The 26522-nt window shown below is 35.0% G+C and overlaps 2 protein-coding genes across 3 annotated transcripts; one reads left to right on the forward strand and one right to left on the reverse strand.

The window, feature by feature from the left end:
* Positions 1–1281: 1281 nt before the first annotated feature.
* Positions 1282–14433, reverse strand: LOC116005995 (ubiquitin carboxyl-terminal hydrolase 12-like). The gene is made up of 32 exons (XM_031246240.1): positions 14244–14433; positions 13787–13871; positions 13457–13604; positions 13219–13376; positions 11315–11580; positions 10999–11217; positions 10803–10911; positions 10162–10277; positions 8803–8901; positions 8014–8123; positions 7822–7896; positions 7630–7708; positions 7382–7528; positions 7221–7301; positions 7017–7136; positions 6141–6263; positions 5624–5701; positions 5448–5536; positions 5253–5361; positions 5056–5124; positions 4846–4956; positions 4256–4311; positions 3983–4160; positions 3743–3844; positions 3590–3661; positions 3240–3305; positions 3099–3164; positions 2909–2995; positions 2686–2802; positions 2442–2516; positions 2181–2267; positions 1282–1982 (listed from the first exon to the last, which is right to left on the reverse strand). The coding sequence occupies exons 1-32, from the start codon at positions 14271–14273 to the stop codon at positions 1941–1943; spliced, it is 3369 nt and encodes a 1122-aa protein (XP_031102100.1). The 5' UTR covers positions 14274–14433; the 3' UTR covers positions 1282–1940.
* A 3421-nt stretch (positions 14434–17854) lies between these two features.
* Positions 17855–26233, forward strand: LOC116006598 (protein RRP6-like 1). 2 transcript variants are annotated; one of them, XM_031247037.1, is made up of 15 exons: positions 17855–18682; positions 18903–19055; positions 20479–20637; positions 20717–20800; positions 21836–21915; positions 22116–22166; positions 22481–22589; positions 23002–23084; positions 23260–23305; positions 23469–23556; positions 23656–23825; positions 24600–24869; positions 24951–25046; positions 25215–25654; positions 25770–25948. In XM_031247037.1, the coding sequence occupies exons 1-15, from the start codon at positions 18014–18016 to the stop codon at positions 25807–25809; spliced, it is 2538 nt and encodes an 845-aa protein (XP_031102897.1). In that variant the 5' UTR covers positions 17855–18013; the 3' UTR covers positions 25810–25948. The 2 variants fall into 2 exon arrangements, with proteins under 2 accessions (XP_031102897.1, XP_031102896.1); XM_031247036.1 differs by having other exon boundaries at positions 25215–26233.
* The last annotated feature ends 289 nt before the right edge of the window (positions 26234–26522 follow it).

Raw genomic sequence — 26522 nt, forward strand, 5'->3', positions numbered from 1 at the left:
CGAAGATATTTAAGCTTTGATTTTAATTTCATTAGGGATTAAAAAAATATTATGTTTATTTTAAGAAATAATTTTTTTTTTATATTGAGTTTTGACTAATTTAAAACCAAGATTTTATTATATTTATAAAGAATTTCTAAAATTTAATGCCCATGAAATCGAAGAAAATATTAACTTTGCTCTTATAATTTCTCTCCCTTTTTCCAGTCCTTTTACATTTCCACTTTGAGTTTGACTTTGTGTTCACCTTTTCAATGACAACTTCTCAAGTAAAATCTTGACAATTGAGATTTTGGTTGACTTGTCCAACCTCAAAACGATATACAAACTTCTAGCTTGTATTCGTCACATTCCGTTTCATTTCAAGCAATTGAAGATGCGTTTTGTCTCAACTAAAAGCCTAAACCTAAGTTTGCTGCTGCCTTTCACCAAAGATCTGACTTCTTCTACCACCCCAAAACAGTGGAGGCAATAGCAATAAGAGAGGCGCTCAAATGGCTCAAGTCCTTGAATTTCCAATCCATTATTATTGAGTCCGATGCCCAGCTTGTAATTAACGGTCTAAAGGACCAACATTGCATTACCTCCTTTGATCTTGTCCTTCAGGAAATTAGATACTTAGCTAGTGATCTTTTAGACATTAGCTTTATGTTTGCTAAACGATCCACGAATAGAGCTGCTCATCATCTAGCTAGGACAACTTTACTCACTGCCGATCGTAGGGAATGGAAATTTGTCCCTCCTTCGTCCCTTCTTCATGTACTTTCTTCTGATATTTAATCCATTATGCAGTTTACGTTCAAAAAAAGCCTAAACCTAAGTTGATACGAGTAGTTAATAGTTGGTTATATGCTGACAACACATTCTGTCTAAACCTAAGTTGATACGAGTAGTTGGTTATATGCTCTCAACACAAAGCCTAAGCCTAAGTTGATAGTTGGTAACACATTCCGTCTCAACTAAAAGCCCGGTATATATTCTCAACACAGCCTAAGCCTACGTGCTGATACAAAATCGAAGCATGTGTTCCATCTTAACTAAAAGCCTAAACTGACAGTAGATTATACGCTCAACACACAAGCATGTGAAGCTCCAAGAAGTAAAAAAGACAAGACATGATGTTTGAAGTTTATCCCATTCATTTGCAATACATTTACAATGATATGTATGTATAATAGTATTTCCTTAAGAAAAGATAATAATACACATTTATACTATTATTAATGACCTTTAAAGTGCATCAATGTATGACATAATTGTGTACAGACGAGCCAGAGAAGAGGCAAAAAAGCATAGAGATGGCATAATAAAACCATGAAACTCAAGTACAGAGGGAGTTTGTGGTTACAAGAGCAGTTGCCTACTTGCCTGTTCATAAATCATAATAAAGTCAGATTGCAAACACAAGGATGGGGGAATTCAAAACTTGAAAACACCAGTCAGTAGTATTCAGAATGTGTGCAACTATATATACTATACATTCTTCCTACCAAAATCTTTTCTATGCAAGACTACACAAGCTATAATAGGAGGCGCCACTCTCTACGGCAGGCCACCAGCTAGCTGCAAAGGATACCCGAGGGGAAAAAGAATTTATAGGGTCGACAATACATACGGGAGGGGAAACCTCCCAGTCCCCACTTTGATAAAGGCTACAAACCAACACAAGTAGCTAGGTGGGGAGAGCGGGGGTGTGAATAAGATTATACGGGCAAGAAAGAAAGTTAAGGAAGAATGTTACAAGGTAATGAAGAAGAAGAAAACACAACACAGAATGCGAAACTAGTACTACTCTATTCCCCTGCTTGCCTTGAATTTCGATTTGATGGTTCTGGAGCTCCCATCACGTGCATATAAGGTAGGTGCATTTCCCATTTGTTTTCAGAGTTGCATGAGCATTGAGCTCCCTTGACTGCTTTTAAATAGGAACGCCCCATGGTTTAATTGTATATTTTAACTGGCTTTTCAAAAGTGTGACGGTTCTGCAATCACAAAAACGTGACAGTGAGAGGACTTGTTAAATAATTTGCCAATGTTGATTTGAAGACGATTAGAACACTTGAAAGTGGAGCAGAGCATCTGATTGTGTATAAGTTTATAGTGCTCTGAGTGCAATATCTACATTGGGCAGAGAACCTACCAAACCAAACATAGAAGATATGTAATCCGGGATCCATTACCTGACTAGCTGCATAAGCCCTCTTTGGAGTATTATCGGAGTGCTCGAGACCAAGGTACTGCTCCCATGCCCCATACACATCTCGTCTCTGAGAAAAGAAGGAAAAATGTCTTATTTATTAGGTACACGTGACAATAGGAAAATACCAATTTCCAAATTGCCTAGTATATATTTAAAGTCGGGAGGAAAAAAAAAAGGTGTGTGTATGTGTATATGTATATATATATATATATATATATATAAAGTGAGTAGTAACCCTGACCTGAAAACGGCTAGAAACAATATCAGAGTCCTGAAGATATTCTGGACGTCCCAGTGACAAAAATGCAAACTTCCACTGTTCATCCACAAAGAGCAATTAGAATCCAGATCAATGATAGTCTTTTAGAAGCTTAAACCGCAAACAACACTATTGTGCATTGTTGCTATCACAAAATGTTTATCTAGTACAGCATTGCCATTGCAAACTAATGCTGCAGAGAGTAAATGCAAAGGAAATATCAAACCTTGGAGAATTCTTCTTCGGGAACCTGCAATTTCTTTTGAATGCGGACTTTAATTTCTGCTAAAGTTTCACCTTCATGGATAACCAAAAAGAAGGGTTCCCCAAAGTTTTGAACTTGCTGTTGTGAAAAACAATGCAAATGGAAAATACATGTCAAATTTTGAATTGAAAAGTAATTACTTCATCTAATTTGAGCAGCAATGTAAAAAATTGTATATACTTACCAATTGATTCTGAGATGTCTCTTTGGTGAAATGGTAAACATGAATTAAACGATCATGAGGGCCAAGGTTTTTCTCTTCTTCTGGAATCTGTGAAAAGAAAAAATAAATGCAGTATTAATACAGCTAGATGTATTACATGGACATATTATAAACTGTATTGATCATTTATATTCTCACACAAAAAGCTCACCTCCTCAGCCCGCAATGTCCAGTACTGATCATTTATATTCTCAATTTTTTCACTGTTTGGGAAGATCTGCAGTTTCACAAGTGAAATTTGAATTAGATAAAAAGTCTAAAACTAACACTGCTGAATTCCCAGGCACCTTACCTTATATATCTTGTGATAGAAGACTTCCAGCAATCTAAGCTCAGCATTTGGATGAGACAACTCAACCTGTTTCACCATACAAATACAGCATATGTGAATGTAGGAGAACATACTTCACTAAGGTTCTGAAAGTTTCTCCTCTTTTTTTGTTTTTGGAAAAAGGAGGCACAAGGTGAGAGCAATAATGGAACAATGCTTTACTACTTAGATAAAAGCGGAAATCAATACATGCATCCCAATGAGAAAAAGCACTTTCAAAGAAAGATAGGTGTAGTGAAACAAGAAAAGGGCAAAAATCCAATTGATAACCAGAAAGATGGTGTTAGTAAAACAGAGTAAAGTATTTGTACCTTTGTTTTTATTTCATTAAGCACGTCTCCAACAGTACTCTGTTTGGGCAACCTAACATTGATAATTACCACCTGACCACAATACATAAGATACAATAAGACACTACAGAAATGGTTAAGTTAAAAATTACCAATAAAGCATTTTGGATTCACCTCATCCTTTGTGGCCTGATGAAATGCAACTTTCAGTGTCTTGAGACACTGGAGCTCTGGCAGAGGAATGTCAAGAACTTCATAATACAATATATCAGAAATCTATCAAAGAAAGCAATGAATGGTGGTTAGTGCACCTCCATAATTTTTTCCCTAGTAGCAATACCGAACTATCACGATTCATGCCCTCATTTCCTTCTCTTATAGTAAAATGCTGTCATTAGCTCAAATTCAACTCACCTGATTGTAGTGGATAAGCATGTCCACCAAATGATCAACAGAACGATATTTGATGGGATTAGGCTTGGGTTGCTGGGAATAGCAATTGTGAGGAGTAAGCCTAATCTTGGATGGATCATCCAATCCAAGGTGCTGAGCCACTCTATCCACAACATCATCATATGTGTGATTCTTTGCTCTGGAAATATGGCAATGCCAAAGGTCAAGAAACATATCAAAAAGCAAATGAAATACATCACTGCCAATCTAAGCATAAAGATTCAATCAACTCACAGCTCTAAACAAAAATCATCCTCCTTGGGTCTTTCCAGAGCGCGAAAATGTACAATCTGCATACCAAAAAGGATCATAAAATGAAATCAAAATTAGCCGCATCAACAGCTTTACCATTGAAATGGATGTATATGTGCTCCTTAAGAAATTTTATTACTCCCTCCATCCCATTTTATGTGTTTGGTTCGGTTAACGAGGCTTGACTGAAATTATTTTTAATCTAATTTTTCATAATATTAAGTTTAATATTAGTATACAAAATTTATATACTCAGAAACTACACTAAAAGTACTATTAAACACAAAAAATCAAATTTAAAAATCAGTAAAATATACTAAAGAAAATAAATAAAGAAAAATAGTTGGTTTGACTAATGAATAGTAAGTAGGACAGATAAAATGGGACAAAGGCAGTACTTTTTTAGGAAACACAGATTTACAACCACTAGCAATGCTTGTGCATATACACTAGAGTGTCTCTGAGTTCCAAAAACAGCATGAATCATATTAGATGAATACTTTTTTTAAAGAAATAAAACATACAGTGAAGATTCACAACCTGTTAATCAAATACCAAAAGTGAAGATTTACCTGGCGATTTTTAACATATTCCAAAAAAGCAGGGACATCTGAATATCTAATGTGCTCCTCAATTTCACCGGTAGGCCGCTTTTGAAAGCATATAATATCACCATCTTCAATCTGTCCGAACTCAGAATTAAAAAAAAAATAATCTAACATCAAAATTGAAAATTAACTTCAGGTTCAAACATCCAAGGGAAAAGGAAGACAAATGCATACCTGGCTGAAGCGAAATGAAACCGTTTTTTCAAGGCGTTCACACATCACAGTAGGCTCAAATTTAATTTCCTATCCAAAAAACCAAAAAATAATTAAAGATACAAGTATTCATTCTGATGCTAAATGCATATTTAACAACAAATGTGTAATAAAGTGATAATCATCACAACAAGAAGACAGATAGCAATAACACAAACCTCAAAAAGTTCAATTTCTTGATCAGGAGCAAATCCAGCCATCTCATTCAGTTTCATTAATATTCCAATTGGGTTACCGGTACTCTTCACAAAAAGCCGACCAACGTACCTGGAAATACCATATATGTGTAGTGAAAAACCATATTACTATAAGTAAATGACTAAGTTGTTATTCCTTTATGCAGAACAGCTTACCGGAATTCTTCTTTTTCAGGATCATAAAGCTTAAAGAAAAGAAGTATGTCTTCTTTGCTTTTGTCAGGTGGAGGAATGGGACGTAGATCCTGAATTTTTTTTTGAAATAGTAAAAAATTGTAGAAAACAATTTAAAAAAATAAAAAGAGAAGTGTTATGATGATCATGGAAATTACCAATCCATACTCCACTTCCAAAAATAACTTAAGCTCAGCAGTATTGCTCTTGTTAGAGACTTCTCTCAACTGCCCAACCTGCACTTACAAAATGATGCGTAAGTTAAAGAATTTGAGCAAAACAAGATAGAAAGGATAAAAATAGCAGTTTCAACTTTCAAAGACATTTAATTCATCTACAAGGACTTTCAATTCAACTATTGGAAAAACTAGTGAAGGATGAAACACTAACAGAAACACATACCAGAATAGACAGTGTGCATGAATAAACTCAAAGTATTAATAAAAGATAAAAGACTAAAAAGTATATTTTAATACCTTAGTGTCCAAATATTGCAGAGAATAGCACCAGTCCTAAAGCTAAGTTATTTGAAAATATAGAACTACTTAAGAGCCAAATACAAAAAAAGGCATGTATTGAGACATTTTGGCATATTTTAAGATAATACTACCTCATAACATTAAAAAAAATGCAATGCAAAAAATAAACAATATTAAGAGGAGAAAGCAAACTCACTGTTTGTAATTCCTCTTGTGGAGTCAATGGCCGATTGGGGCGGTAAGTGTGATTTTGCCGCTTTGCCCAAATCCAAAAACGTTGAAACTGTACAGGTATACCAAACTCCTTGGCAACTTCCTCCTGCAACATCCATGATTAATAACTTAAAACACAAAAAGCATAGACACATTGTCCATACTTCACAGAACATATGAATTTAGTACAAGAAACATAGAAATGACAAACCATAAATAAATTAATAAATAAAGCAAACCACACTTCACCATGATTCATATCCAAATTGATATGAAAACTAGCAGTCTAGCACCGAGAAAAGAAATTTAATAATAGAGGGGAGGGGAAAGAAAGCAAAAAAAGATGGGCTTGACATCCTATTAGCTACTCGTTCACAACTTCTATACATTTTGGTACTTGCGGAGTATAAGATTTGTAACCACATTTACATAAAGGGATATACAAGCACACAATTTTGATCACACTATTACAGTGGATGAAAAATATAAACATCATTGATTTTTCAACACATCAATTTGCCCATCTCTTACAAGTTACAACATTAATCTCATGCAAAGATTTGCATCCAATTACTCAAATTTGTTTCCATGGGAATTAGTTTTATTTTAAAATGCTCCAAGCATGAAACGTAGAAGCCTTCAGTTATCATTCATCTTACAAACGTAACTTGATGCCTGGGAGATATACTAAGGAAGAGAGTCAAGTCATCAATGGGGAAGAATAAACATGTTTATACTTTCAGACTGCAAACTTAAAGAAAAAATCAACACCGATTTACTAAAGTCATGATTTAGCTAGAAAGCACTACTATCAAATGAAAACTTGTTAATTACAATTGTTAAACAGTTTTGGAAGTACCTTAAACTGGTTAAAAGGCATCTGTTTCTGAATACGGAAGCTATGAACTTTTTCATGATCAATTAGGTCAAAATAGATCTCCTTACCGATCTGCTCTTTTAGGTCCTCATCACGGGCAACCTACACGCAATACCAGTTTATGAGAAATGCCGTCTGAGAAACAGCAATTTTTTGAGGACATGTGTCAACTTTATATTAGAGAACCTTGATAATGGTATAAAGGTGGGCTTGTGCTTTATATCTTCTCTTATCCTCCTTCTCTTCTTGTTCTTTCTTCAACCTTATCTGGAACAAGTTGAACAAACATTATTCAAGACAGAATAATTTCTTCTTCAAAGACAGGCAAACCAATCTGAAGAACCTACCCTAAGGTGCTCTGCAATATCCTTCTCATCAACGTCACAGATTATCTTATCCTTGTCACTCTCACGTATATAAACAAGCATGTAAGCATTTGAGTATTTTGTAAATTTAAACGGAGTGTTGTTGAACCCCGGATTCGTCTGTGGTAACTATTTGACAACAAAAAGAATAAGTCAGAAATCAAAATGAAATATAAAGCAGCAGCCAGGAGGATACAAGTCTTTGGGGGAATAAAATGGCAGGGTATTACCTCCTCCTCACCACCATACTGTTCCTCTAAAGCCCTCTTCATATCTTCTTTGGTGACCCGTTCATCATCAAATTTGTACCTAACACAAAATCAAATGGCAACATTGAAACAGATATAAATGACGATGATGATAAACTTCAGAAATGAAACAGAAAAAATATACTGATGAACAATTCATGAATATAAATATACCATTGATCAGATAGTGTAGGCCTGATGAAAGCATAATAGTGTCCACCGTGCACACCACCACTATGGACCAGCACACTGTCAAGAAAAAGAAGACAAATGGTATTGCATCTCAACAATATATAACATTAACAATAACATAACAGTAACATCTACATGCATCCAGAGACCCAAAAATAAAAAAGGCAAAATCACCTGTGAAGTGTATAGAGGTTGCGAACACTCCTATCAGCATCAGGAGACAAATATTTCCCATTCTCTCTATCAAGATCAAGCTCAAGAGGAAATTCATAGCGGTCATTTATCTGCATAAAGACACAATCATTATAATGACCATAATTGCTCAATACTCAAAACATTAAATAGAAACCATATATACAATAAGCCAAAGATTTACATCATGTTTCATAGTGGTATCTGAGAATTTTCACTCAAAACAGTATAGGTGGTAGTAGTGAAGTACTTGGGCATTAGGAATATGATAGATGTGTAACTGTATAAGCATAAACTACCCAAAAAATCATAGAAAACCACTCAAGCAAAGAATGGAAGGCAAGGAATACAAGAAGATAGACTATGCAAGTATGCAGTACACAAGATTCTAATATTGGTTGTGCACTACAATTCAACATATAGAACAGAGCAAGTAGCAAACAACACTCCAGGGAAGGACCAAAAAAAAAAAACAAAAAAGGGCAGCAACATTACTTCCAAACCAATCTCCCAATAGAATAGATGAAAAGAAAACACAGTTTTCGTGAAGACCTATTACATCAAATTATCATGGACCGATATTCATGCATATGAAAAGAGAAGTAGGTTAGACTACATATTTTTGTAGAAATAAAATATACATGAAAAATATAGAATAGAAGGCTACAAAGCATCAATGCTTGAAGGTTATATAAAATAAAACACTAAAAGGCTATACTAGCAACACCAACCAAGTAGTGGAAACAACTAACTGTGTTTCCTAATACTAACCTTAACCATAGTATCTCGCATAAAATCATATTCAAACCGCTTTAATTGAAGCTGTAAAACTGGAGGGAAGTCAATGAACAGTACACCCTTTTTAGCATCCTGAAATCCAGGAAATCATCAAAACTTGAAATGTAAATCAGGAGGAAATAGTCACTGCTAATCAATGAGTTGAAGAATTTGCAAAAGACTATATAGATGAGCAAAAAGCTCATTTCTGCATGAAAAAAGGTCAAGCACTCGACACAAACTTTTGCTGTTGAGCTCTGCATCATTAACAGCTCCAAAAATGCTGCTGTTTACAGTAGAAACCATTTAGTTTATTAAGGCATATATTTGTATACACATTATCCATATTTTAGATAACCACAGTACAGGTGGGGTGCAATGCCTAATAGAGGTCTCAAGTGCAACTATAAATCTGCATTTTCACCCCTATCAAGAAGATTTACAAGAGCACTTGGGACCTCTATTAGAAAGTGCACCATTCTTGAGCTTAAGTTTATCTTGACAGCCATTCATGTTTAACATACTCGCCCATCAACACAGCTTAGCTCATACTAATAGATTAATAGCAAGTCGCGAAGTCTGACAGAGTTACAGCTTCACAACAATCAGTATACAGTTTAAGCCTACATAGTAACAGAAAGTGTTTTTCATTTTCCTACAATTTTCTAACCTTTCATTTTATATTTGGAAAACTAGAAAAGGCATTCAAATTCAATTATTTTCTAATTTACAAAATATAAAGTAATGTGAAATTTAGTTCAATCTTTCATAAAAGCAAATATATGAGTGGTAAAGGACAATGGTTTTAAGAAGTGATAGTGGTGGTGAGAGTAGGTACGAGGGGGTGGGTGGATGGGTATAGGTAGGTGGCGGTGACGGGGTAGGTAGGTAAATAGTTGTGGGTGTAATAAACAATGATAACTATGGTGGTGGTGTAGGAAGGTAAGGATGCGACTCTGGGTCCATAGGTGCATAATAGTGGGTGGAAGTGGTGATGGTAATGGAAATAGTGGTAGTGATAGGTATGTCGAGTGGGTAGATAAATATAGATGGGTTGAAATAGGCAGTGACAGTAATATAGTGATGGTAGGTGTTGGGAGCCACATTGGATAGTAGGTAGGTAGGAGTGGTGTGAGTAGTAAGTGGGGTAAGAAGGTGTGTGGTGGTTTTGATAGATGGTTATAACTTATAATAGTGGTCATAAAGGAAGAAATAAGTGCTTTCCATTTTTCCAGAAAATGGGAGGCTTGGGAGAATTGAGAATTCGCATGTGACTAAACAGGTCCTTAATGTTTCAAAAAGATGGATAAACAATCAAAAGCTAAAAACCTACACTCTACCACCATTCCTAACCTGCAAACCATGTTCTTCAGCATGGTACTTGTTATCGCCCTCAAGTCGTTCAACTTCTACATATTTGTCAAAAGAAGCATAAACATCGCGACAGCCTTTGACATCAAGTTGAAGATCTGCAAAATTGAACACATCTATGGTTCAAACATTGTAATCAAAATCGTAAATGGAATCAAATACTTAATAATTGGAATTCATTTTAGTAAAAGTAGTCTCTTTGTTTGGTAGCAAACAAGAATCAGAATCTAATTAATTAATTACAAATGTAAATAAATAACTATATAAAGATATATAGTACATACACACACACATGCATACATATATACACACACACACACACACACACACACACACATTAAATGCATCGATGATGACCTCTTTATTTTTTCTTATTTTCTTAATTCCTCATTTTTTATTCCATGTTCAGAAGTAGAGGGAAAGAGGATTAGAGGAATGACTTTTATGATTACTAAATAGAAGATTTGAATCCAATAGTGTGGTAGCAAAAGTAGTCAAACAAACATAGCAATTGGAATCAAATCCACTTGTAAGGTATAAAAGTTTCCAACCAAACGCCACCATAATAACAGTTCATAATTCAAATCAAAGATGAGCCAAATCTCGGAAACAAAAATCCATACCATAAAATGATTCTTTTCTTGTAGATTTGAAGTCCACATTTATGCATTCAATGTAGTTCATATGATGCCCTTCAAATAATTTTTGTATTGTCCCTTCCACAACTGTACCCTGGACCAGTAAAGCAATTACTAAAATATTAAACCATACGTATTTACAATTAGACCAGCATATTTAAGAAATGAAACAACAGCATGCCTTCATCTTATCTTCAAGTTTTTCACACAAGACTCTATTAAGTTCTTGCACATCATGCTGCATGAAAGAATCATAAGTGTCCCATCCAAATGATTTTGTCAATTCTTTTGTTGCTACACTAGTATCACTATACTGAAGTTTATAAAATAAACTCTGCAGAGCCAAAGGAATGCTTCCAGAGGGCATATCATTCTCTGTTGTTGGCATATGATAAACAGCCTGATAGATAACAATCACAACATAAGAATCAATCTGCTCCGAAAATCAGCAAGAAAAAGAAATGGAGATTGCTAAATAACAAGAAACATATTGTGACCTTCCGAAAGTAGGGAATATGGTAAAGAGTTTGGAGAAGAGAGTTCATGTAACAAGTTGCACCCTGGTTTTTAAGCCCAACATAACCAGTCTCCTTCTTTGAGTCATATGTCCAATAATCAATGACCTTCCGTACTGCAACATCAGCTTCAATCACAACTGTATCATTCACAATATATCCTTTGCTGGGGTCATAAAGCTCATTGAGAAGCATGAATGATGTAAAACCCCAATCACTCTCTCTTTGGTTGAATTGGTGTTGTGTCTCTGCAGATTTAAATAAGAGAGGTCAAATTGTCAAAATAACTACAACAATAAATAGCATACTAATTTACAACTATATTCACAAGAGGGAGCAGAGAGAGATTCATTTTTTCCTGCAATAAGATTTAAATGCCCACGCCTACTAATCTTCGTTTAAAAAGTAAGATTCATTTAGACACAAAAGAGGTATCAAGATGGTGCATAAAGCTTAAAAAGTCTACGGAGTTACACTCTTTCAACTTTAATTTAATAAATATACACATATATTTCAGATTCCCAATCAATTATGAACATTGCATTGCTAATATACTCCATAACATGCTTAAGTGCCAACTTTTAGGGTGGAGAGGAGGGACTCTTCACCTCCTACATCTATTTTGGTTATCTATGGTCATGTTTAGAATTTGAAAGAAAAATTAAATAATACTAAGAAAAGAAGTAGAGAACCCCTTAAAAAAATCAATATAATAACATCTAAGCTTATCAAGTAAAGATCACAGAAAACTTTGGACTTTACAATTTTCTCTGCATCATTTACACATCATCAGAATACAATATCACAAGCAAAATAGAATTTAAGAATTTCCTCTAAGCATGTTAGTCAGGATATCAAGAGTAAGCAATTATCTTAAAGGGTATGAAGATTGAAGAAGGCACCAATCAAGTTACAGATATGAAAATTTTCTTGAGTGTTTTTTGGCAGAGTAAACTTAAAATGTTCAATGCATGACCTTCCCTCTCCCACATAATAATAATGACTGAAAGTAAAACCTTTAAACATGAAAATGGGGCAGGGATTTAAGGCATAAATAAGGAGAGAAGTAGGTTCTTCCACAAAGAGGGATAAACAGTGACAAAAACGGCAAAAATGTGGAGCACAAAATTTCTCCTCACTAAAAAATAACATTAATTAAATTTTAAAAAATGAAAAGATAGGGTTGATTTTGTCCACTCTCATCCAACAATTTCCCACAAGCAGCAGCATCATCATACTTTTTACAGCAAGCATGCATTACCTTTTAATAGTAGATTCAAGAACTTTCACTATCATGAACTCATAGAAACGAAGATCAACAAGTATGAATTCGTTCCTATCAGCAAGTGTTATGCAATCCTAGTTAATATCGTATCACATATTCACAGTCCTATTGTGCCACCTGTTCTCTTATAAATGCACTGGTGAGATCAGAGTTAATTAGTTTCACAAGCAGCAACCGGAATCACACTGTAGAAAAGTAATTACACAGACAGTTACAGTACACAAAATAATACAAAGACAATTAGATTCTGGGGAAAGGACAAAAAGAAAAAAGTCACTGCAGACGAAATGCCATAATAGCAGGGCGGGGGGCACACACACACAGAGGAACAAAGGATGGAGTCACAGGGCCAAGATGGGGAGGCAAGAACCATCTCCCTCTGTGAGACGAGAGGCATGCCAACCATCTCTCCGTGTGGCACAACGAGACCCACTTCTATACGACAAAAAAGAAGGGAAGAAAATGCAAAACAAGGAATAAAAACAAACACATACTTGAACAAGCGTATCCTAAGTAAAATAAGTACATAACACAGAAATTAAATGAAAAATAAGCCTTATTTATATAGGCATGATATAGCAGCACAGCACTTGGAGAATACCCTTTTTCACTGTATACTTGGAATTGATTTGATTCACAACAGCCAAGCTAAATTGTGCATATCTACTCCACCCATATGGCAGGGTAGCTGAATCTGCCACGTCCAAGTACATAGACAAGCACTCCACATTGTTTCCTTTAGGAAATATAAGCACCCGCCTGTCAGGACCAATGTCAGCAAAACCAACCCAAAACTCTATAGCATAACAAACAACCCAAAGATAGTCATAGCCCCTTACCATTTGTAACCACCAACAACAAAAACCTCAGAATATAGCTTCTTCAAATTCAACCTAGAGAAATTTTCAATGGTCCATGTAAAACGTGAAGCCTGTGGCTCATCCACGGCTTGATTTTCAGCTGCATTAGCATTCTCTGCTGGTGTCACTATAAATAAAAGCAACCAATAGAAAAATCAAAAAAAAAAATCAGAAAAATATAAGCACATAAGTGACAAAGTGTAAATATATGCTTTTCCAAGCTCAAAGTGTAAATTATGGAATCTATACAGACCCATTTGTACAAGTGTCTGTCTAGGCACAAAATTTTCAAACACTAAAAGAACAAACCTTCCATAGGCTGAGGACCTTCTACTAGAGGTTGGGGCCCTTCCACTAAATCAGAGTGTGGCACAAGCATCTCCTCTTCCTCCTGCTGTTGAAATTTTCAAAATAAACACATAAACACAATTTAGTAAAGATCAAAACTTCAAGCAGACGCAGACAGTGTGATCCAGTAAACCCTAGACCTAACCCCCTATATCAAAACCCCACCTGCGGCACTGAATTCTAGACGACACTAAATCCACATCAGGGACCGAACAACCAGCTCCCCTCCCCAAACCCTAGTCGATATGATCAACGCCCCCATTACACTCACTGTGGATACACACCACGAGTAAGCATGTATACGTATCTTCCCCAAATGAGGCTAATTATCAATCTATGAACAAATACAGAGCATACAAATACGCAGAACGCAAATGAACGACAAATTGAAGTATTGGCGTGTAGAGGAGCGACTCACATCTAACGGTTGAGGATTCAGCATGGTCATGGTTCGAGATAAATTGACCGTCCGATCAACGACTGAACGGGGAAGATAGGGAAAAGCTCTCCGGCGAGGAGATGGCGAAAGGGGAGAGGTGAGAAGAAGAGAATTGGGGGAGAGAGAGAAAGAGTAGGCTCTGGGTTTCTGAGTATTGATAGTTGGGTTTTCGATGGGGAAAGGGATATGCTTGGGATTAAGCAAATTGACGAGGGCAAATTAAGGGAAGGAAGAATAGTTGTAAGGGGAGGACAATTATCGTGCCCTTGTGAGCACCAACGGATTCACAGCAGCCAATGAGGACTTGACACGTATGGATAGAGCCCCGGCGGCGGGCTACGGACAGAGTATCCTGCCCGAAGTACTATAGCAAATTACAATCATGGGGTGTTTAATTCATTTACTTTTGAACTCATGATAAATAAAAATATAAATGAATAGTGTTTGAAATATGGAGTACACACAAATTTTGTCTAAGTAACTTCTAGCTCAATGGTACCTTGTAAGTAGATACTATATAAAGTTGGTAAATTAATGTACAACATAAAAATTAAAATTAAAAAATAATTAATATTTTTTGAAAAAAATATCAAAGTTAATTAATATAAAATAAAATACTACTTAAAACTATAAACAATATTTCAATTGATTAATCCCATTAATTAAATTAATGTCCAACATAAAAATTAAAATAATTAAATAATTAGTATATTTCTAAAATATCAAAGTTAATTAATATAAATAAAAAATTTATTTTCAATGTAATCAAAATTAGTAGTGTTGTAGATAATTATAATTGATAGTAAATATTATGTCATAACAATTTTTATATTAAAATAAATTAAGTGTTTTTAATGCGATATTGATGAGTTAGTAAACATAACTTATTTTTTGTTAAAAGTGACATGATTATAACATGCTTACCGACATTGTTGAAGAATGATTAAAGAGCTATGCAATGAACTTGTAGTATACTAATTCATACATTTTCCCTGTGTGTACGATTGGGACCTTACTTGCCGTTATATGTGAACTATTCATTTTGTAAACTCTCATTAATATTTTAAAATATTAATATGTTTCCTACAAAATTGAATAGATAATGAAATGTTTGCATTTAAATTATTAAAATATATAGAAATTTTGTCTCATACATAGTTCATGTAGTAAATACACAATAACAAGGTAAACCCCCCCCCCCCCCAAAAAAAAAAAAAAACCCCACCTTGCTTATGTCATTTATTGCACTTTTTAGAGGGAAACAAGGTGGTCACATGTCGGTATGTCGGCATGTTCTATATGTGTGACGCACATGCATTTATAATCGTAACGACTTTGCCAAGTGTTTCATTTTCTCTAACTCTTATGCATATACTTAAACAATATTGAGATATCACTATGATGTGTCTGTTTCGGGTTTGAACTCTGATCAGGGGTCTTATCAGTCCATTATGTTATGAACAAGGTGTAAGTCGGTCAAATGTGATTGGTTCTAATCAGCTAACTTGGTATATCCAAACTGGTAAAGATCAATATACATCTGAAGTGGTGTTTATAACCATATCAATAGTATATCATTTAAAAGTGTGCTAAAATAAATAATATTTGATTTAAGTAAATATATGACAATGTATTTTTTTTAATAATTATAGTATGACATTCATATTTATTTATGATGAAGTGTGTGCAAACGGTGATTAAATGTGTATGAACGGAGTATGTGTGTCAATCAATCTAGATCATTAAAAAATATTTCATGGATGCACAAGATTTGATCTCACGATTTTACCTAAACAAGTTATCTAATTTGAATCCTACCATTATATATATATATATATAACTATTCAACCTACTTTGAATAACAATGATTAAAATATCTTTTTATTTAACGATATTTCAACAATTTTGTGTTTTAAGAAAAAAAACAACATTTTTGTTGATGTGGGTCTAAAAATTGTCATGCCACAATAATACTATGGCCAAACGATGATGCTCTAATAAAAGAGATTAAAATTGGATTGTCACATAAATCTATGACAAAAAATAAAATTAACTATTTACAAAACTTTGAAACTCCAAGTGCATAATTTTGCTTCTTAAAGTGCATAAGTTTGGATCTTAAGGTGAATAAATTTGCATTGACCAACAATTAGTGACAAATTGTACAAGTATCATATAATTTAGAGACAAAAAATACAATTTTTCTTAATAATAATAATCAAGAGCAAAAATGTATTTTTATTCTTTTTTTTTTTTTGCTTTAATTTCCACGCTGATTTGCAATTTATATGGGAACAATTTATTGATTTAGGAAATTTTAATTTTATTGAATTACAATTTCTCCAACCAAACACTATAGTTTCTACATTTATTGAATTTCATTATAATTTATGCGAACCAAACATCATATAAAGAATCTATACTATTAATAAAAATAAAATTGTCAATTTTAACTTCATGCCCAAAACGTTTTCATCAATGATCAATGAAATGGTAAATCATTCCTTATAGTCAGACATAGAAACAACTTTTCTAACTATGCTATAGAAAACTTGAATCGCAAACTGTTTCATAACTAAGAAGCTATGTTCCTTCAGGGAGCTTAAAGCTTCATCAAAGATCTGAGTCTTCGTCATCATTCTTTTTTGCTCGTTGCCCATGATAAGATCAACACTTGCTGAAACCAAACTAAACGATTTATGCTAATAAAAATGAAAAGCTCGTGAAAGCAACGAGAGGAAAAATGCTTGTGAAAGTAACGAGAGGAAAACACTATAATAAAGAAAATAAAAAGTGGGTAAAATCAAAATAGGGTTGGGAGTTCAAGACTACCAACACAAAGTCCAATACCTACTACTATTATTTTATTCAAAGGGAGAGAAAGCAGAAGAGGAAGATTTGTGGCGGTGGTCAGAGGCGGACGGAACTGCGACGGTGATCGGGCGAAAGAAGAGCGAAAGCAAAGCTACGCGAAAATTCTCATTGGATCGTAGAAGGTGACCAAAACCGCCGGCTCAAAGCTTCATTAGAGCTCCGGGCGGAGGCCGGCAGTGGAAGCCAAAGTTGAGCAGCAAGAAAGGCGTTTGGTTTTAGAGAGAGAAGGGATATTTCTCCTTATTATTTAGTAATAGAGTATGTTTTTGTCTCTGTTTCCGACTTATCCCTAGACAAGGAAAATATTTTTAAGGCTCTGATTGATGCGTTATTATTTGTCTAGAGAATACCAACGCTCTACGCTCAACCAACAAATTATTTGTCCCTAATATAGTTATAATATTTGTCTGGTTCAGTGCTTATTCTATTACTCTCAGCTGAATTTTTCTCTAATTTGTCCCTAATATAACTATACTTACTAAATATTAAAATATAAGTGTACGGTACACTGTGTATCCGTGAAAATACTACGGAGTATAACAAATACTATTTTCCTACACATGCTAAATATTCTTAATATATTATAATAAATTAATTCCGGTGCCATGGGTGGAAATATTAGTTTAATTCTAATAGTAGAATAATTGAATAACAAATTAGGCAAACAAATTTACTAAAAGATACCCAAGCAAACACAACCTAAATACTTCTCCAACCTAAATACTGCCTAGGCATTGTGATGCTCTAATGTCTAAACAAGCTTGATTTATTCACACCGCTAACCAGATTTTCTTAACGCAGCGAAATCCAGCTGCACGGAACGCACTAAAACCCTAACCCTAGCTCACAAAACCCTTCCTCATTTTGTTGTGGCCATGGAGATGATGGACGTATCATCTGAAGATGATCCTCAAAAGGCCGAGGTGTTGCGCAAACTCACAGTAGCTGGCGGTCCCTTACCTTCTTCAATTGCGAAGCTCTCTGCCTCTTCAAGGGGCCTACCTGCGGAGAAGGACTTCCATTTTTACAACAATTTCCCCGAATTCAAATCCCCAGCCAAAACAACAGACAAGAAATCGAAGGAGATTCTCGAAAAGGTGGGGACGTTGTCGGAATTATGGGGCAAAGCGATGCCACTTCCGGACGATTCCGATGACGAGTACGACTGGCTGGTGAATGTTAATGACGATGTGCTTGAGAGGCTAGACGCCTCGCTTGACGAATTCCAGGCTTCACGCAAGATAGAAAAGGGCGTGAGCGTGAGAATGGAGTTGGATGGTGGGTTTCAGGTGGTGCTTGGGAGAAAGAATAAGAAGCTAGCGAGTGCCAGTGGCTCTGGCAAAATTGGCGTGGAGAGGAGTGAAGAGAAGGTGGCGGATGGGGTGAAGGTGGCCGCAAAGCCGAAGCCGAAGGTCCCCTTTCATATACCCACAATTCCTAGGCCACAGGATGAGTATAAGATAGTAGTGAACAACTCTAACCAGCCTTTCGAGCATGTGTGGTTGCAAAGGAGTGATGACGGGTCCAGGTTCATACATCCCCTGGTCAGTCCTTCTCTATTTTCTTTACCATACTAAGAGTCCTGTGGCTTTTTTGGGCTTCTTTAATTTGACTCTGAGTAATTGTTTATCCCTGAATGAATGATATCTTTATGATTTCTAAAATTAATTATGTCCTAATTGTGAGTTTTTGTTATAACCCATAGTTGAAATTTATGATGCCAATAAAATGAGCTTCTTACCATTTCTAGCTATGCTCATTCAGGAGAAGCTTTCTGTACTGGATTTTGTTGATGGTGCTGGCACTATAGATCCCATTGAACCTCCTCCTATTGAGAGCACTCCATTTAAGCTTGTAGAGCAGGTCAAAGATCTGAAGGAGTTAGCTGCCAAGTTGCGCAAAGTGGATGAATTTGCGGTACATTTCAATTATAGTTTTTATTTTGTTTTGGTAACATGTTGAAATCTTTATTTGTTATAGCCAGATTGATGGTTTTTCCTTTTTTTTTTTTTTTTAACTAAATAAATTATTTTGTGAGTATAGATTGAATTTATAAAACAACAACCATTTTCTATTCTGTCAAGCAAAAAAATATTTACTGCAATGTTCTATTATTTTATTTTCCATCCTTTATGTCTGAAAAAAATAAACTCATGAGGTTAGACAACGAATGGAATATAAGGGAATAATTGCAAAATTTACATTTTTAGAAAATTATTTGTTGATGAAAGTTTGGAGAATCTTGTCTGTTCATCTTGTTTGTCTATGTTTATAGGAACTGAGAAACCTTTTCGTGTAGAAGGTGATATTTTGGCTTCTTAGTCATGCCTTTCACCATCAAGAAAGTATTAAAAGGTTGGAGTCTTAGTGCGATAGAAACTAGATATAGGATATGGAATTGACTTGCCTTATGCTTATTTTGGCTTCTTTGGAATTAAAGAAATAGGTCAATCTTCTATGAAAAATATAGAATATGAATATCTGCTTGAAGACCGTTTTCTTTTGGACTCAATGGAAGACTCTTATTAGTGCTCTTTCTTTGATACTCAGACAATCAGTGTTAAATGCTTCATCTTCTTCTTCTTCTTCTTTGTACAACCTCTGTACCTTAGGTGGTATTGGTCTGTTTGATGAAATTCATACTTATAAAAGACAGAATCAGTGGTATCAAACATATCTGTAACCCCCAGGAGGAAAGGGTTAAGGAGGACTTGTTTCTTATTATCTCATTTTGAATCCTGTAAAGAAATGATAGGTTGGAAGATTGTATGGTTGGCGAACACCAACTGCCTACTGGTAGAGGTGAAATATGGTAATAACAAGAGAATGAGCAAAACATGTATGATAAGGAATCTATTGCTTAGAAGCTTAATATAAAAATTACAATAGCTCATGTATTTATAAGCTTAAGAGGTAGTTAAGGAGTCTTCTGATATTACAACATGTGTTAATTCTGAAACTCAATAAATCTGTCACCTTTGAGTTTCTTGCACATGATAAGGAACAAAATCTGCATGTTGTCTTGGTTTTCTAACAGATGTCACCATGAGCTTAAAATGAGTAACATCTATAGTTGGATTTATTTTGTGATGTCCTATTTGTCAAGAGCTTAGATTGAGCAACATTTAGAGTAGGGGTTGCAAGGTTTGCTTTTATATGAGATTGGTTTTTTTATATAAAACATTAAGGTTAGCTTGTGTTGTTTAAATTAGGTGGTAATTATGCCTGTTTTAAAATATTCCTGACCTGCAAAAAGGAACTTCTTTACCTGAATAGTATCGCATGCATTGTTTTCAAAGTTAATTGCCTGAGCTTTGTTCTGCAATCAACTTTGGTCCAGGTTGATTTGGAGCATAATCAATATCGATCATTTCAAGGACTAACATGCCTAATGCAAATATCCACAAGAAGTGAAGATTTTGTTGTGGACACCCTGAAACTTCGCATTCATGTTGGTCCATATCTAAGAGAGGTTTTTAAGGACCCAACCAAAAAAAAGGTACGCGTCTTTACTCTTTTAATTGATGCAGGCATGCAGCCAATGAAGTGTTAATCATGTTTTTGCCTTTTATAACTAGGTTATGCATGGAGCGGATAGAGATATTATATGGCTTCAACGTGACTTTGGCATATATGTCTGCAATCTATTTGACACTGGTCAGGTATGGGCTTGATTTACTGCTGCATGGACCCTGGTTAAAGACTAGTTTTGGTTTTTTGGTAATGGCATTGAATAAATCTATTAAATATGTTGATCGATGAACCATAGTTGGTATATTTTGCGATATCAAATGATCTGGTATATTTATCTATTTACTAAATGCACTTAGTTGAGTCTTTAGGTCTTTTCTAGTTATTAAAGGAAAAAGATGAAATTGAAGAAACAGCCAAATAATTGACCTTTTTGATTTATCAAACTCTTTGAAGTATATCCTTCACCTCTATGCTTTATTCTTGGTATTAGTTGACAACTTATGTGGGCCTCAATAATGTGTTTTTTTTCAATTTAGGCTCAGTATGGATGACGGACATATGTAACTGTTTATAAGATAAGTGCTCTTTGATAAGCACCGAACAACTTAATTGGGTTTTGTCATTTCAACTTGCCTTTAAACAGCTGTATTCAGCTATTCTGATAGGCTTGCAACTAATTTTATACCCCTTCTAATGAGTATCTTCAGCCAAAACATCTTTCAAATAGCTTTTAGAAATAAACAAAAACAATTTTCAAAAGCCATAAGCTCTTTTCTTAAGCATGATAAAAAACAGTAAAATGTCAGATACATGTTTATAATATTAGAAAAGCTAATATTAATCTAATCCAAACTATGCATTAATCTTTTATTGAAATTTTATAAAAAATGTTTTATCTAGCTGTATGCAATTCGGTGGATTTCTACATATTCAAAGAATATTCTGTATAAGAGGCTATCATACTTGAGCAGTAAACTAGCAATGAGTAAATCATGGAGATTCGTAAGCTTAGTTCAATGGTTGTATTGAGCTGTTTTCTGGGTTTAGGAAGGTGTATAAACCCTCTAATATAGTAATATCAAGGGATTTTGTTTAGTTTCTTATTGTACCATCGCTTTTTATGGACTTCCGAACATTCTTTAAATCGTTCTAACAATGAGATACATCATGATGCTTTCTCTTTGGGGCTTTAGTGAAATAATAATTATTGTGTCAATTACTAGGCCTCAAGGGTTTTGAAATTGGCGAGGAACAGTTTGGAGTATCTGCTGCATCATTATTGTGGAGTTGCGGCAAAGAAAGAGTATGATCTAATTGTAGTTACATATGTCCTAAAAATTATGTGTATCATCTTCATCCTGCTATCCCCTACCCAAAACAATGAAAAGAAGGGGAAACATTGAAATTTTGAGAAGCTTCCCCTGCCTCCCCCAAAAGAATAGATTAGTTAAAATATTTGCACTAAATGCCATGCTGTCATATTGGCCATTCTTCTCTTTGCAGATACCAGAATGCAGAATGGAGATTGCGCCCGCTCCCTATTGAGATGGTGAGGTATGAATCTTGCGAGAGTTCTTTTTTACTTGTAATAATCCATATACCCTCAAAACTAAGTGTTTCCTATATGGCTTTTCTTTTAATTTATATCCACCTGTCTTTCCCAAAGTAGAAATTCTGGCTCCACTCTGTTCTATTTTTCCAGACACGGACAATTATTTAAATATGGATATTTTTTTTCTTTTGTGTAAATTGAAAAAACATGAAGCCTTTTCTTTGTGTCTTGGTTGGTATTTATAGTGCATAATTCAATTTTCTCAGTCACTGAGCTGCAAGCCTGCAATATGACGCTTAATGCTTTTATTCTGTAGATATGCCAGAGAAGATACACATTATCTGTTATATATTTATGATGTAATGAGGAAGCAGTTGCTTGAACTACCCACAGACACTGAATCTTCTGATTCTCCTTTGGTAGAGGTAAGACCCTTATACCTTCCTTTTCAATACTTGATCCTTTTGTTCTTGAGATGACTATATTGCATCATAGCTGCATTATGCATTATTTACAAGTAAATTTGGATTTTATGCTTAATCCCCCCCTTCCCCTTCCCCCCCTTTTTTTGTTTTGTTTTGTTTGTTTGTTTTAAATTTTATTTAAATTGTTCTTTAGCTTATTCATGCAAGAACAATGACAAAATAAGTCTTCTGGTAGACTTACCAGAAGCCTTACTACTGGTTAAATTATATACTATGGAGTATGGAGTATAGAACTATAGATAATACTATAATAGTTGAAGGAAATAATTTTGTCTATGACATGAGATTGATCTTTTATGCTTCAATCTTGTGAGAAAGTTGCATTCCTGAATAGATTTAATGTTGCTTGCAGGTATACAAGCGCAGCTATGATATATGCATGCAGATGTATGAAAAAGAACTTTTAACTGATAGTTCATACCTCCACATATATGGGTATGGCATTCCACAGGGCAGCTTAATTTCTTTTTGTAGATTAACTGTCAACACCTACAATTTTTACCTGAACTTCTTTGTAGATTTCTATATTGCATTTTCTGTAGTTTCCCATTGTTCTTTTTTGTTATATTGGCCTTGGTACTTAGTATAGCCTTCTGAAATGCATTTGCAGGTTGCTGGGAGCTGGGCTGAATGCTCAACAGCTTGCTATTGTTGCTGTAAGTTGTAGGTTGCTCTATATTTCATGCAACCATCTCGATTTATAATCTGTTATCTCTGGTCATTGACAAGGCGTGCTATCGAAATTAGTGTTTTTACACTTAATAGGATATCATTGCTAACTACTTTCCTTTGCCATGTATAATTCTTAACTATCTCAAGGGACTCTGTGAGTGGAGAGATGCTATTGCCCGTGCTGAAGATGAAAGTACTGGTTATATTTTACCAAACAGAACCCTAATTGAAATTGGTTTGTTATACCCGTTGCCAGTTTACCTTTATTCAATTATTCCTGTGTTTATAGCTCACAACTGATTTATGCACATTTGCTTTGCTGTGTTAAAAAAAGCTAAGCAGATGCCTCTCGCTGGCAACAAGTTGCGGCGGTTTGTAAAATCAAAGCATCCTTATGTCGAGCACAACCTTAGTGCTGTAATCAGTATCATTAGGCACTCTATCCAAAATTCTGCTGCATATGAAGCTGCTGCCAAACAGTTAAAAGAAAGGCATATGGAATTAGTAAGTTTTCAAATTATGCTCAAGATTTTATCTTATGTTATTGCTGGTTTTCCAAAGGGAATTAAAAATTGAGAGAAGATAGGAGTTTTGAATTTGTCAGCATTGAGTTCGGGTAGAGAACTATTCTCTCATATGCTATAAAGCCTATAAGCTAATGAACTGATAATCATAAACAATAGACAATAGGTGAGAAGTCCCTTGTCTAAATGTTCTTCGATGCTGGAAAGGAAAAAGTCAATTTCATACCTATGCAATAAAAAATAAAGCAGTCTCTCACTCATGATACCTATGACAGTGAAAGTTCCTAGTTTTCTTGGAGGACTTCTTCACTTAAGTGGAGATTCTGCCTGTATGATTGAACAACCAATTTCAGTCTGAAATGAATATGAGAAATACAGGAAAGATGATAACTTCCATACTCCTGTTAATATGATCTACCAAACTTCTATTTAGATCCATAAGCAATCCTTTATAAGAGTTTGCCATTGTTGAAATCCTTTGACTAATTGGAAATTTGGCCCAAGTAATACTTTAGACCAATTTAGTTATTTCTCTAGTAAAGTCACAACATAGTCTCATAGTGTTAATGAAGGTTTGTTTGTTGTCCTTATAGTGATTATTGATGCATGAATTTGCTTATATTGAAGAGGCTTGGGTTTGTGTGGAGTTCTGTGATTGTGTCAGTTATATGGGAATTGCCCTTTAGGTCCAAACATATTTTTTTTCTTAAGTATAATATAAAGCTGTTCAAGAGAATAACATTCATGTGAACAGGTATCTCAAGAAAACACTCAGGCTGATACTGAGGGAGCTGAGGCACCTGAATCTCCTGAACAATTGAAAATGTCTACAGAAACAGAAGATACTAACATCAGTGTTGAACTAGATAATAGTACCCATGGAAGTTCAGTAGCTGGAAAACAACAGAAAAATAGGTATTTAGAACCTGGAAATTGTACCACCAAAGTCAGCCCTTCTTCGAGGGATCACACAAATGAGCATCGATGTGAAAATGAGAATGTGAAGGTTACTACATCGAAACAGGTCAGTCTCGATGGTTAGCATTTGTTGCATTTGGCTCTTTCCTCTTGAATTTTTGCCATGCTAATATATTCCCTTGCTCAGGCAGAAGTAATTGTTCCAGCTCTAAGGAAGCCAAGCCGTGGTCTTGGGATGCTGTTGGGTTGCTCGGCTAAGAGGAAGTTGGACTCTGATAGAAGAGTATGTTCTGTACAACAATATGGAAATAATAACTGTATTCTAATTTCTTTATCGATTTGTTTCCTACTAAATATCATAGACACATTTTGAACATTTAAGACGATTCTGCAGGCAGTTATCATTTGTCTGCATTTTAACTCCACTTCTACCTTTCTTTGTGATTATCAGGATCAGGATGAAATGAAATTGGAGCAGATAAAGTCTTCTTTGAACCTTCGGTTCCAAACATTTTCAGAGAGGAGTGAACAGTTACATCAAGCTGTGCAAGAACCTGCTCAACCATTAGAAAGCTCACATCAAAAGGAGGCTGTTGATGTGCCAGTCACTACCTCTAATTTAGAGGACATTATAGTTTTGGACGATGATGATGATGACATGGAAGAACCAGGAAACGAGGAATCTGAAGCTCCTAAATCCTCGCATCACGAGGAGGAGCCTGTTGCCGAGCCAGTCACCACACATTGTGAAGATGTTATAGTTTTGGATGATGAAGATAGTGATAATGCCGAGGAACCAGTAAAAGGTGACTCAGAAGCTGCTAATGTTCAGCCGCTGCAGACGGGAAATGGTGACTCTGCTTCTTCTGCCAACATCGAAGAGGGAGATGGGTCTGTCTCACTTTCTGATCTCTCTTCCAGCTTTCAGAAGTGCTTTCAGTCAATCAATGAATCACGAAAAGCCACACTAGCTGAGAAGTCTAAAGCTCAAGAGGTTAATTTGCAGGTTCAGCCCTTCGACTATGAAGAAGCAAGGAACCAAGTAGATTTTGGGCAAGATGCGGTTGGGCGCAAGGCCGATAAAACCAACAAGACAAAGACCGTCCCGGGTGATCCCCTTAATAAAGAGGTGACTAATGAATTCCAGCAAGGGAAACGACGCCAAGCTTTTCCAGCAACTGGAAATCGTAGCTACACTTTCCGTTGACTCTAGATTATGATCAAGGTTTGTCAAGCTCCACTGTGGAAGATGAAAAAACTTGTATTTATGAAATTTAAGATGTTAGAATTGGTTTTTTAAGCTTCTTGGAGATGTCCATATTTACCCATATGGTGGTAAGCGTGGGGAATATCCATTTTGCCAATATGGTCATCTCTTGCAGGCATTTGCTTGCGGTTTTGTTTTTGGACAGACTTCGGTTAAAATATGGAAAAAAGTGACCTTGGCATTTTACAGTTTTAGAGTGGAAATTATTTTTCTTAGTATAAAAAATTACTCCGTAGTAAAATAAGGATGATTTGGAAGCTTGGAAAATGATTTTCGAAAGTTATTTTTTATATTTTTTCATGTTTGGATATTTGAGCTAAATACAGATGAATGAAAATATCCATTCAGGTCAACTGAAAAAAATGTTTAATTTGATAAATGTTGAATTTGATAAAAAATGTCTTTTTAAATTTTTAATTGGAGGACATCATTTAAATTCTTTATTTTCTGTATTTTATCTTATATTTCATCTTTTTTCAAACTAGTCTACTA

Source organism: Ipomoea triloba, chromosome 15, assembly GCF_003576645.1.
Source record: "Ipomoea triloba cultivar NCNSP0323 chromosome 15, ASM357664v1".
In the NCBI taxonomy this organism is placed as follows: domain Eukaryota; kingdom Viridiplantae; phylum Streptophyta; class Magnoliopsida; order Solanales; family Convolvulaceae; genus Ipomoea; species Ipomoea triloba.

Excerpts from the sequence above, each read along its gene's own strand:
- LOC116005995 (XM_031246240.1), bottom strand. The coding sequence starts at position 14,273 with ATGACCATGCTGAATCCTCAACCGTTAGAT. Across the intron at positions 7,897-8,013 it reads AACCTCTATACACTTCACAG|TGTGCTGGTCCATAGTGGTG; the intron begins GTGATTTTGCCT and ends TTTTCTTGACAG. Across the intron at positions 3,165-3,239 it reads TCTATCACAAGATATATAAG|ATCTTCCCAAACAGTGAAAA; the intron begins GTAAGGTGCCTG and ends GTGAAACTGCAG.
- LOC116006598 (XM_031247036.1), top strand. The coding sequence starts at position 18,014 with ATGGAGATGATGGACGTATCATCTGAAGATGATCCTCAAAAGGCCGAG. Across the intron at positions 18,683-18,902 it reads CCAGGTTCATACATCCCCTG|GAGAAGCTTTCTGTACTGGA; the intron begins GTCAGTCCTTCT and ends ATGCTCATTCAG. Across the intron at positions 20,638-20,716 it reads AGGACCCAACCAAAAAAAAG|GTTATGCATGGAGCGGATAG; the intron begins GTACGCGTCTTT and ends TTTTATAACTAG.